The sequence below is a fragment of the Carcharhinus amblyrhynchos genome, unplaced genomic scaffold (genome assembly GCF_965287045.1).
Source record: "Carcharhinus amblyrhynchos unplaced genomic scaffold, sCarAmb.v2.hapA scaffold_53, whole genome shotgun sequence".
Taxonomy (NCBI): Eukaryota; Metazoa; Chordata; class Chondrichthyes; order Carcharhiniformes; family Carcharhinidae; genus Carcharhinus; species Carcharhinus amblyrhynchos.
Window position 1 is genome coordinate 838710 of NW_027649794.1, and position 12235 is coordinate 850944.

The 12235-nt window shown below is 45.7% G+C and overlaps 1 protein-coding gene across 2 annotated transcripts; it reads left to right on the forward strand.

Annotated features, from left to right (window-relative positions):
• Positions 1–3410: 3410 nt before the first annotated feature.
• Positions 3411–4606, forward strand: LOC145337580 (dehydrogenase/reductase SDR family member 4-like). Of its 2 annotated transcripts, XM_080182372.1 has the most exons (2): positions 3482–3660; positions 3784–4606. In XM_080182372.1, exons 1-2 carry the CDS (start codon positions 3498–3500, stop codon positions 4056–4058), a joined length of 438 nt encoding a protein of 145 aa, XP_080038498.1. In that variant the 5' UTR covers positions 3482–3497; the 3' UTR covers positions 4059–4606. The 2 variants fall into 2 exon arrangements, with proteins under 2 accessions (XP_080038497.1, XP_080038498.1); XM_080182371.1 differs by having other exon boundaries at positions 3411–4606.
• Positions 4607–12235: the final 7629 nt, after the last annotated feature.

Below are 12235 nucleotides of genomic sequence, written 5' to 3' on the forward strand. Positions count from 1 at the left end.
AGTCTGCTCTGCCATTCAATCATGGCTGAAATGATTCTCATCCCCATTCTCCTGCCTTCTCTCCACAACCCTTGCTCCTCTATTGATCAATTTCTGTCTTAAAGATGCCCAATTACGGTCTCCACAGCCCTCTGTGGTAACGAGTTCCACAAATTCACCACCCTCTGCCTGTAGAAATTCCTCCTCATCTCAGTTTTAAAGGATCATCCTTTCACTCTGAGGTTGTACCCTTGAGTTCTAGTCTCTCCCACTAGTGGAAACATCCATTCCACGTTCATTCTATCTAGGCCTCTCAATATTCTGTAAGTTTCAAATGAAATCCCTCTTCATCCTTCTAAACTCATCAAGTATAGACCCAGATTCCTCAACTGCTCCTCATATGACAAACCCTTCATTCCTGGGATCATTCTTGTGCACAATTTGATGATCAGTCCAGCAGTTAACAGCCACCCTCACCCTCCCCCCACCCCATTCCCAATGGATCATGACTTAGATCTTTGACCTGAACAATTATATAATCTGAAGGTGTAAATGCTCTGATCTAGGATGCATTTGTGCGATCTTCTATATAATATTCTTGCAGAAGAGAGTGTTTACACCAATGATGCCCTGCCGAGAGCATGTTATCAGCAGGAGCACGCTGTTTACGTTGGCGTCTCCAGCCATTTTTCCCAATGGTTCTATTCCGTACACTGTGTGCCGTGGCCAACAATGGCGTTAACATACCCAATAAAGTTATATTTTTCTTCATTTGGGACAGCAGTAAGAGCTTCATCGTTGTCAGAATAAAATGTTAGTGCAGGTGCTAGAATCTGAAAAAACAGAAAACTTTGGAAAATCTCCACAGGTCTGACAGAATAGAGCCAACGTTTTGAGTATGGCTGACCCTTCGTCTGAGCCTTTCAAAATAAAACATTTCCCTCTTCATGAGGGTCTACTTCAAGTGTCAAGGCCATTGACAGTGGCATATTGACCATGGCAATTGACAATCAACTAAATTGGTAACAAATAGCAAATGCGTTAGTGGTGATTTACCAAAATTTGCTGGACTCTGGGGCGATTCAAGAACATAAGAACATAAGAAGTAGGAGCTGGAGTAGGCCATCTAGCCCTTCGAGCCTGCCCCGCCACCCAACAAGATCATGGCTGATCTGAAGTGGCTCAGTTCTACTCTGAAGTGGCTCAGTTGGTTCCCACAGATTGGAAAACAGCAAATGTGATGGCACTATTTATAAAAGGAGGTAGACAAAAGGTGAGTAACTATAGGCCAGTTAGCTTTTGTAGTAGGGAAAATGCTTGAATCTATCATCAAGGAAGAAATAGTGAGACATTTGCATATGAATTGTCCCATTGGTAAGAAGCAGCATGGGTTTATGAAGAGCAGCTCATGTTTGACTAATTTGGTGGAATTCTTCAGAACATTACATGCAAAGTGGACAATAGGGAAGTGGTATATCTGGATTTCCAGAAGGCATTTGACAAGATGCCGCATCAAAGACTGCTGCACAAGATAAAGGTGCACGGTGTTACAGGTAACGTATTAGCATGGATAGAGGATTGGTTAACTAACAGAAAGCGAAGAGTGGGAGTAAATGGGTGTTTTTCTGGTTGTCGATCAGTGACTACTGGTGTGCCTCAGGGATTAGTGTTGGGACTGCAATTGTTAATGATTTACTAGATGATTTGGAGTTGGAGACCAAGTTTAGGGTGTCAAAATTCGCAGATGACATTAAGATGAGTGGCAAAGTGTGCAGAGGACACTGAAAGTCTGCAAAGGGATAATAGATAGTCTAAGTGAGTGGGCAAGGGTCTGGCAGATGGAGTACAATGTTGATAAATGTGAGGTCATCCATTTTGGTAGGAATAACAGCAAAATGGACTATTATTTAAATGATAAAAAAATTGAAGCATGCAAAGAGACCTGGCTGTCCTTGTGCAAGAATCTCAAGGAGTTGGTTTGCAGGTAATTAAGAAGGCAAATGGAATTTTTTCCTTCATTGCTAGAGGGATGGAGTTTAAAAACAGCAAGGGTATGTTGAAGCTGTGTAGGGTGCTGCTGAGGCCATGTCTGGAGTATTGTATATAGTTTTGCTCTCCTTATTTGAGAAAGGATATACTGGCATTGGAGGGGGTGCAGAGGAGATTCATTAGGTTGATTCCAGAGTTGAGAGGGTGGGCTTATGAATGAAGAGACTGAGTAAATTGGGGCTCTACTCATTGGAATTCAGAAGAATGAGGGGACATCTTATAGAAACATATAAGATTATGAAGGGAATAGATAAGATAGAAGCAGGGAAGTTGTTTCCAATGGTGGGTGAAACTAGAACTAGGGGGCATGGCATCAAATTAAAGGGAAGCAGATTTAGGATTGAGTTGAGGAGGAACTTCTTCACACAAAGGGTTACAAATCTGTGGAATTCCCTGCCCAGTTGAGGCTACCTCTTTGGATGTTTTTAAGGCAAGGATAGATAAATTTTTGAACAGTAAAGGGATTAAGGATTGTGATGTGTAGGCGGGTAAGTGGAGCTGAATCCAAGAAAAGATCAGCCATGATTTTATTGAATGGTAGAACAGGCTTGAGAGGCCAAATGGCTCACTCCTCCTCCCAGTTCTTATGTTAAAGACTCTAGCCCATCTGGATTCACGGGTAATGATGAAGTTTAGTGTCCCTCCAACATTATCCTCCTCCCCCAGAAAAAAACCGGATGATCTTATTTTAAAAATAAGAACAGGCAATACTCAGTTCATCTAGCAGCATCTGTGAAAAGGGAATTAGAGTTAAGCTTTCAGATTTCTATTGAAGGTAATACTTTGCCTTCCATTTTCTATAAGGTATTTTACTGCTGACCTGTTTTTGAATTCAAATTTCGATTGGCTGTTATACTAATGAAGTGCTGTTATGCTAATGAGGCTCACGAGGCGCCTCGAGTGTTTGAGCTGAGCGCGCTTTCCACTGCCGCGCCTGACATCCTGACTGACAGCTCGGTTGGCCAATAGGATGGTCGTCCACCACGCGAAATGGGCGAAACGCTTTCTGACAACCAATCGGGAGTGGGCACTCTGGGGACGGCCAGGAATTGGCTAACCGTTTCTCTCCCGGGGAGGGGCAAACTTTCCCTCCGCCCCGGCCAGAGGAAGCCAGTAGCTTTCTGACTGGCCGCGACGCTAGGGACGGAGAACGCATGCATCCAATGATTGGCTGACAGGGCCACTGGGTGCGCCCGGGGTGAGGTGGGACTGGGTGGGGGTGAGACAGCAGCTTAACCTGTAGTCATGTTACCAGGAAGCAATCAGCCAGTTTCACCTTTTTGGTAGCACCATGCAGCTGGGAAGGCTGAGTGGCAAAGTGGCCATGGTCACCGCCTCCACCCAAGGTATCGGACTGGCCATTGCTCGGCGCCTAGCCCAGGATGGTGCCCAGGATGGTGCCCAGTTCCCGTAACCAGGCCAATGTCGACTGTGCCCTGGAAGAGCTGCGGTCCGAGGGCCTGGCCGTCATGGGAACCGCCTGCCACGTGGGCAAGAGGGAGGACAGGGAGATGCTGGTCCGTGAGGTGATGAAGCGCCACGGAGCCATCGACATCCTGGTCTCTAACGCTGCGGTCAATCCCTTCGTGGGGAGGACACTGGACTGCCCAGAGGACGCCTGGGACAAAATCTTTGAGGTCAATGTGAAGGCGGCTTTTCTCCTGTCCAGATTGGTGGTGCCGCACATGGAGCAAAGAGGTGGGGGCTCCATCGTGTTTGTGGGCTCCGCGATTGGCTACAGGCCCTTGTCCATTGTTGGGCCCTACAGCGTTAGCAAGACGGCACTCTTGGGCCTGACCAAAGTACTGGCTGACGAGCTGGCCCCCGCCAACATCCGTGTCAACTGCCTGGCCCCTGGTCTCATGAAGACCCCATTCAGCTCTGTCCTCACTTCAGATGACAACTTGAAGCAGTACATTAAAAGGAACATCGCCCAGCGTCGGTTCGGTGCGCCAGAAGATTGTGCAGGTGCTGCCTCCTTCCTCTCTGCTCGCAGGATGCAGCCTACATCACCGGAGAGACCATCGTGATATCTGGAGGTATTCAGTGTCGGCTCTGAGGTGGGATGCTGTCCACAGTTCCAATCCAGCTGCCTTGCTAGGATGTAGTTGCTTCACCTATATGTAAGCTTTTGCAGATTCTTTCTTCCCCTTTCATTAAGATGCCCGCGAGAGTTTTTTTTGTTGTGCACACCTCAGGGCAAGGTGGCATAGTGTTAGCGCTGCTGCCTCACAGTGGTAGGGACTGTGCTTGATTCTAGCCTTGGCTGATTTTGTGCAGTTTACACTCCCCGTGTCTGTGTGAGTTTTCTCCGGGTGATCTGGCTTCCTCCCACAGTCCAAAGACATGGAGGTTAGGTGGATTGGCCATTCTAAATTGCCCCTCAGTATTCAAAGATGTGCAGGTTAGATGGATTAGTCATGGTAAACGTGCAGGGTTACAGGGATAGGCTGGGACCTGGGTAAGACGCACACAGAATCAGTGCAGAACCCAGTGGGCTGAATGGCCTCCTTCTGTGCTGTAGGCATTCTAGGACAGCTCACAAGAAAAGCAGCAGGATAGGGAACAACAATTTATACAGAAATAAAAGCTCTGTGTTCAATTCCATTTGCCACACTACCAGAAGGATGTGGAGGCTTTGGAGAGGGTACAGTAAAGATTGACCAGAATGTTGCCTGGTATGGAGGGCATTACTATGAGGAGAGGTTGGAGAAACTTGGTTTGTTTTTAACAACATCATGAATGCCTAAAAAGGAGATGATGGCCTCGTGGTATTATCACTAGGCTATTAATAAAGAAATTCAGCTAAATGTTCTGGGGTTCTGGGATCAAACCCCACCACTGGCGGGTGGAATTTGAATTCAATAAAAAATATCTGGAATAAAGAGTTAATTGATGACTGTGAACCCATTGTAGGAAAACCCCATCAGGTTCACTAATATCCTTGGGGAAGGAAATCTGGCCTTCAAGTGACTCCAGAGACAAAGCAATGTGGTTGACTTTCAAATGCCCTTGGGCAACTAGGAGGGGAGGCAATAAATACTGGAATTTGAATTCAATAAAAAATATCTGGAATAAAGAGTTAATTGATGACTGTGAACCCATTGTTGGAAATCCCCATCTGGTTCACCCTTTCCTTTAGGGAAAGAAATCTGCCGTTCTTACCTGGTCTGGCCTAGACTCCAGAGACATAGCAATGTGGTTGACTCTCAAATGCCCTTGGGCAACTGGGGGGGGGGGGGGCAATAAATGCTGGCCAGCCAGTGACGCCCATGTCCCATGAATGAATAAAAATAATTAAATAGATGATGTTGGCATAGGATTCCTTCCAGACACAGATGTCACAAACATCTTTGTAGTTTCCACAAGAAATGCTTATTTGACGGAATGACACATTCCCGTTCCCATTGTGTATTTTTGATACGTAGATGATCTGTTTGCCCTCTCTGAATCTTCAGCTGCATGAATGAAATTCCTTACAGTCTTTAAGCTACTCCATTAAATCTGATTCCGTAACTGGACATCACTTGCTAAACAATCCTGATTGATTTTTTTTTTGTAATTCCTGAAACATTTTAAGGTTTTCCGTCAGTGTTGATCTGCCTTCTTTGAATTTGAAGAAAAGCGTGGCTATTAACTGGTTCTTGGTGCATTCCCCACAGCAATGCTTTCACCAATTAGAATCCAATTGCCAAGCATTTTTTTTTCCTCTTTTCAAATAGTACCAATTGTTGTTCCCTTTGTAGTTGGTATCTTTTGCTAGGTGTGCTGATGAGTGCAGTGCCAACAATACCCACGACAAAAGGGTATCCAGGACATAACAGCCCCACGTGATTGACATTTCAGCTATCACCTTAAGCATTCACTCCCTTCACCATCGATGCTTAGCAGCAACAGATGATGTAGAAGAGCTGCTGCAGCAACTCACCAAAACTCCTGAGACACCACCTTCCAAACCCAAGACCACAGCCATCTAGAAGGACAAAGGACAGCAGACACATGGGAACACCACTGCCTGGAGGTCTCCCTCCAAGCCACTCATCAGCCTGACTTGGAAATATCACCATTCCTTCACTGTCACTGGGTCAAAATCCTGGCACTTCCTCCCTAACCACACTGGATGTATCTACAACCATGGATGGCAGCTCACCACCACCTTCTCAGGGGCAATTAAGGATGGGGCATAAACGCTGGCTGAGAGGGTTAATAATAGTAAGAAGTTTCTCAACACCAGGTTAAAGACCAACCAGTTTATTTGATAGTAAACCCACAAGCTTTCAGGGTTTGCCCATTTGTCAGGTGAGTGGAGAGTTCTTTTCTCAAACAGAGCATATAAAAGGCACATATAGTGTACAGTTGAACCAGGGACACTCCTCGTCACAGTGGATGTCTTGGCACTGTACACCAACATTCCCCACAACGATGGCATTACTGCAACTGCCTCAGTACTCAACACCGACAACTGCCAGTTTCCAGGTGCAATTTTACAACTTATCTGCTTCATCCTGGACCACAATGTCTTCACCTTCAGCAACCAGTTCTTCATCCAGACACATGGAACAGCCATGGGGGCCAAATTCGCACCTCAACATTCCAACATCTTCATGGTAAGAAGTCTGACAACACCAGGTTTATTTGATAGTAAACTCACAAGCTTTCGTAGTTAAACTCTTCGTCAGGTGAATGGAGAGTTCTGGCCTCAGACAGAGCATATAAAGCACAGACAGTTTACAGATTACTGATTAGAATGTGAATCTTTACACCTAACCTGCTATTCAAGTGTTAAAGTGGGTAACAATGTGGCTTAAACCTGGTGTTGTTAGACTTCTTACTGTGTTTACCCCAGTCCAACGCTGGCATCTCCACATCATAACATCTTCACGCACAGGCTCAAACAAGACTTCTTCACCGCACAGGACCTTCAACCGATGCTATACATTCGATACATCAATGACCTTTTCTTCCTTGGGGCTCATGGTGAACAATCACTGAAATAACTATATGATGACATCAACAAGTTCCCTTCCACCATCAGGCTTACCGTGGACTATTCTTCGGAATCAGTTACACTCTTGGACACACGTATCTCCATCAAGGACAGCCACTTCACTGTGCCGCAAGCCCACAGATAACCTCACGATACTCCACTTCTCCAGCTTCCACCCTAAACTCATTAAAGAAGCCATCCCCTACAGACAAGCCCTCCACATACATAGGATCTGCTCAGATGAGGAGGATCGTGACGGACACCTCCAGATGCTGAAAGATGCTCTCATAAGAACAGGATATGGTGCTTGACTCATCGATTGATACATCCAACGCGCCACAGCGAAAAACCGCACCAACCTCCTCAGAAGACAGACACGGTGGACAGAGTACCTTTCATCGTCCAGTACTTCCCTGGAGCGGAGAAGCTACGACATCTTCTCCGGAGTCTTCAATGATATGTTGAAGACGAACAACTCACCAGGACCATCCCCACAGCCCCACTTCTTGCCTTCAAACAACTGCACAACCTCAAACAGACCATTGTTCGCAGCAAACTACCCAGCCTTTGGGAGAACAGTGACCACAACGCCACAGAACCCTGCCACAGCAACTTCTGCAAGACATGCCGGATTATCGACATGGATGACACCATCTCACGTGAGAACACCATCCACCAGGTTCACGGCACATACTCTTGCAACTCAGCCAACGTTGTCCACCTAATACGCTGCAGGAAACGATGTCCTGGAGCATGGTACGTTGGGGAGACCATGAAGACACCACAACAATGGATGAATGAACATCGCTCGACAATCACTCAGGCAAGTCTGTTCCCTTCCTGTTGGTGAATGCTTCAGCGGTCATGGACATTCGGCCTCTGATCTTTAGGTAAGCGTTTTCCAAGGCGGCCTTCACAGCACACGACAGCGCAGAGTCGCTGAGCAGAGACTGATAGCCAAGTTCCGCACACATGAGGACAGCCTCAACAGGGATCTTGGGTTCATGTCGCACTATCTGTAACCCCCGTGACTTGCCTGAACTTGTAAAATCTCACTTCCTGTCCTGTCTGGAGACAATACACATCTCTTTAGCCTGTGCCTGATTGCATTTCCACTCGCACTGTCTGCATCTTTAGGACTTGAATAGCAGTTTAGCTGTAAAGACTCGCATTCTAATCAGTATTCTGTAAACTGTGTGTGCCTTTTATATGCTCTGTTTGAGACCAGAACTTTCCACTCACCTGACGAAGGGGCAAACCCTGAAAAGCTTGTGGGTTTACTATCAAATAAACTGGTTGGACTTTAACCTGGTGTTGTGAGACTTCTTACTGTGTTTACCCCAGTCCGATGCCAGCATCTCCACATCAGGGTGAATAATCACAGAAGCTGTTATCAGAAGAACCAGAGGTTTTTGTAAATGTCAACAGAGAAAAGCACCAAAGCTTTTTGAATGAATTCTCACCAACAATCAGACATCTGGAACTGGGAAGAAGGAGTGATGGCCGCAGACACAAACTGGAACATCAATGATAAATTGTAACAGTGCTGAATTAGTTAAAATAACATGATTAAGTCTTTATGCTGATTGCTCATCTGCTTAATTATAATATCCAATAATGGTGATTTGATTTTAATATCTACATCTTGTGTGATGTAACCTTAATAGCTGTGAATGGATGGAGATAACTCCTATTCTTTGCTATATGTTCATTAATCATCGAATTTGAAACTACAACTGCTTCTGTATTCCTGAATTCTGAACTCTGGTCAGTTACACACTGTGACCTGTGACTTTCCAGAGTCTTTGCTACAGCTTGAATTAAAACGACTGTTTAAGAAAACTCCAAGACTTGGTCTGGTTATTTGAAGAGTATAAAAGTTGTGATTAAAGACTGAATATCAACCCCACAATACTGGCCTAGCCAGTGAAGCCATCTCCATTGATGAATAAAAGACTCTAAGACGAGTTTCCCACTTCATGCTTGTACACGCCCGCTGATTTCTATCTCGGTAACTTTGCCCCATCTCAGCTCGTCTGCTCTGGAAAGCCTCACCCATTCCTTTCTTGCCTCCACACTTGACCATTCCCACACACCCTTGCTGTGTTCCCACATTCTTCCATCTATAAATTTCATCTCTGCTACCCCCTGAAGTCCAAATCCTCTATCACTCCCTCTCCTCACCCCTCTGCTTACTGACCAACATTGGCTCCCAGTCAGTCAACCCCTTGACTATAAAATTCTTATCCTTGTTTTAAAATAGCCCTTTGGCTTTGTTTTTCTCTATCTCTGGAATCTCCTTCAGCCCTCACAGCTCTCCCAGATATCTGCGCTCCTCTAATTCTGGCCTTTTATCCCATTTCTTCACCATTGGTGGCCGTTTCTTCAGCCATTCTTTCTGGCATGGCAAATTAAACTAAACAAACTGAGGGGCAAAGTGAGTAGGGCAGCCTCTTAAAGGGGAGGACAGCCGGAAACAAAAAATAAACCAGAAAGGAAACATAAGAACATAAGAAATAGGAGCAGGAGTAGGCCATCTAGCCCCTCGAGCCTGCCCCGCCATTCAATAAGATCGTGGCTGATCTGTTGTGGCTCAGTTCCACATTCCCGCCCTCTTCCCATAACCCTTAATCCCCTTGCCTATCAAAAACCTATCAACCCGCGTCTTAAAAATATTGAGTGAGGCAGCCTCCACCACTTCAACGGACAGAGAATTCCAGAGATTCACCACCCTTTGAGTGAAGATGTTCAAAGGGTGGTTAACTTAAAATTTCAAACCAAAAAGTGATTAAAATGGTTAATAAAACACTCCAGCCCCCTACGCTGCCCAACAGGCACAGAAGACCTTGATGGTACCTGTGGACTCCACACGCTCCCTCTCTGGGGATACCCAGTGTGAATGTAGCCGCGGTAGAAGGGCAGACAGGTTGGATGACCCCCTTGGTTGCCTGCTGCCTGGACCTGTTGATGGCGAGCCTGGCCAGGCCCAGGAGCAGGTTCACGAGGAGGTCCTCCGCCTTCCTCACCCTCCACCCCAGACCCACCTCCGCACAGTGTGCCTATAGATCAGGAGCGTGGGACTGAAGTGCAAATAAAACATCAATAAAAGGATTTTTTTGAATGACAGAGAGTGCAGCCCAAAACAATGAACATAACTATGGTCAACGGGCTCCCCAAGATGGTAAAAAGGACAAGTTTCTTGGGAGCCTGTGAAGTGGTGCAATTTTTGGCTGTACTGGGATTGCTGGGTGTACTAGCCTCCACCCCATGTCCCTGATGAATTGGGGGATGATCCCTCCATAGAGGGACCTCTGCCACTGGATGGCAACAAGGCCTGCCAAGGCGTGTCCCGGCAATGGATGTAGGCACAGCAATGGACGGTGTCCAGCAGCAGCCCTGACAGGAAATCACCATATGCCATGGCAAAGGGCATTTCCATTAGGCTGCTCAGACTGTAGGGCTCCATCCGCGGGGGAGCAGGCCTGGGCTTGGGGTTAGTATGAAATTCCCTCTGAACAGGGGTACGTTCAGATGCTTTTAGCTACCTGGGACCTCCCTAAATCTCTCCATCTCTCTATCTTCCTTTAAGACACTCCTTATATTACCTGTTTGATCAAGCTTTAGGACATGTGGCCTAATATCCTATAATTTGTCTCAGTGCCGAACTTTATTTCATAATGCTTATGTGAATCTCCTTGGGACTTACTGTTACTTTAAAGATGCTTACATAAATACGAATTGTTGTCGCAAGGAACGCTCGGCGGGATTTCACTTTCCTGCTCTGGCGAGTAAATTCCCGCCTGAGGGCAGCAGAGATTTCCGTTGTCAGACCCTTGCCCGTGCCGATTCCGGGCAGGCAAGGTGGTAGAGTTCCTTCCGCTGTATTTACATAGCACGCTCAGCAACCTCAGGATGTCCAAAAGCCCATGATGTGCAAAAGGCCTTTTCCAGCTGAAATCACAGTTGTAATCGTAGAAGCAATGCAGTTTCATCTTTCTTCTGGGGGAAAAAAAAACCCACAACTAATTCTGATGAAAGAAAGGCTGTTGAATCAGCTTCACCCTCCGCACATCCTGCCAGGAGTACTTCCAGCACTACCAGTTTTTATATCACTTAAAATGCTTTATGTTTGCGGGCTGCCTCTTTGTGGAACCTTGCAAGGCATTCTTGTAATTGATGCTGTTGACCACACGATGGTGGTGCTCCATCACAAAGCAGGACTGTCCCAACCCCTGATTACTGTTCCCCTTTCATTCATCATCAAACACGTTTGCAACATGGTAATCATTGCTTAGTTTCCCGTTCTTTCAGCTACGGAAATCAACGCAACGATTAAAGACATCAATAACACCCTTCTGCTTTCAAGTGCAGTCAAGTCTTTTACTATTCATTCACTTCGACTCTCATGGAGTACATTAAAGAATCACAGCCAGCAGAGAAAATGCTGGAAAATCTCGGCAGGTCTGGTAGCATCTGTAAGGAGAGAAAAGAGCTGACGTTTTGACTCCAGGCGACCATTTGTCAAAGTTAAAAGGCATAGAAAGTGAGAGATATTTATATTGCAGGATGAGCGAATCAAAGATAAGTCTTAGCCACAGAAAGACTGCTAATGGCAGTCCATGGAAAGAATAGGAGGTGTGAATGGGCAAATGGCCTTTTTTTTAAAACAATGCTTCGAATGTTATGCTTTGTTTCCAATTTAAAATTTCAAGATTACTAATCTGCATTTGTTGACTGTTCTAAATTAACTGTGTTTGATTTGTTAAACCTGGGTGTGGTCTTAGAGAAAAAACAAAATTGATCGTTAAAAAAAGAGCTGGAGGGAATATTGAGATAGAAACTCTTTCAGTTGTCAGAAGAGTCAGTAACTGATGGACGTAGGTTTAAGGTGATTTTTCAAAAGAACCAAAGGCGACATGGGGACAGCTCTGTACCCAGGGCAAATGGCAGAGAGGCTGAAATCAGAGGGTATGCTGTGACAGATAAAGATGTTGGGGGGAAGGGGGGTGGGTAGAATGGGTGTGAGAGAGGTCAGATTTACAAAATGGGGAAAGGAGAGAAAAGGTACACAAAGGGAGAATAAAATGGAGGGGGGGAAGAGTGGGAGGAAGAAAGATGAAGGAAGACAATAAAAAAAGGTAGAGAACAGTAAAAAAAAATTGAATAAAATGAAAACAAAAGGGTAGAAGCAGGGTAGATCTAATCATCTGAAGCTGTTGA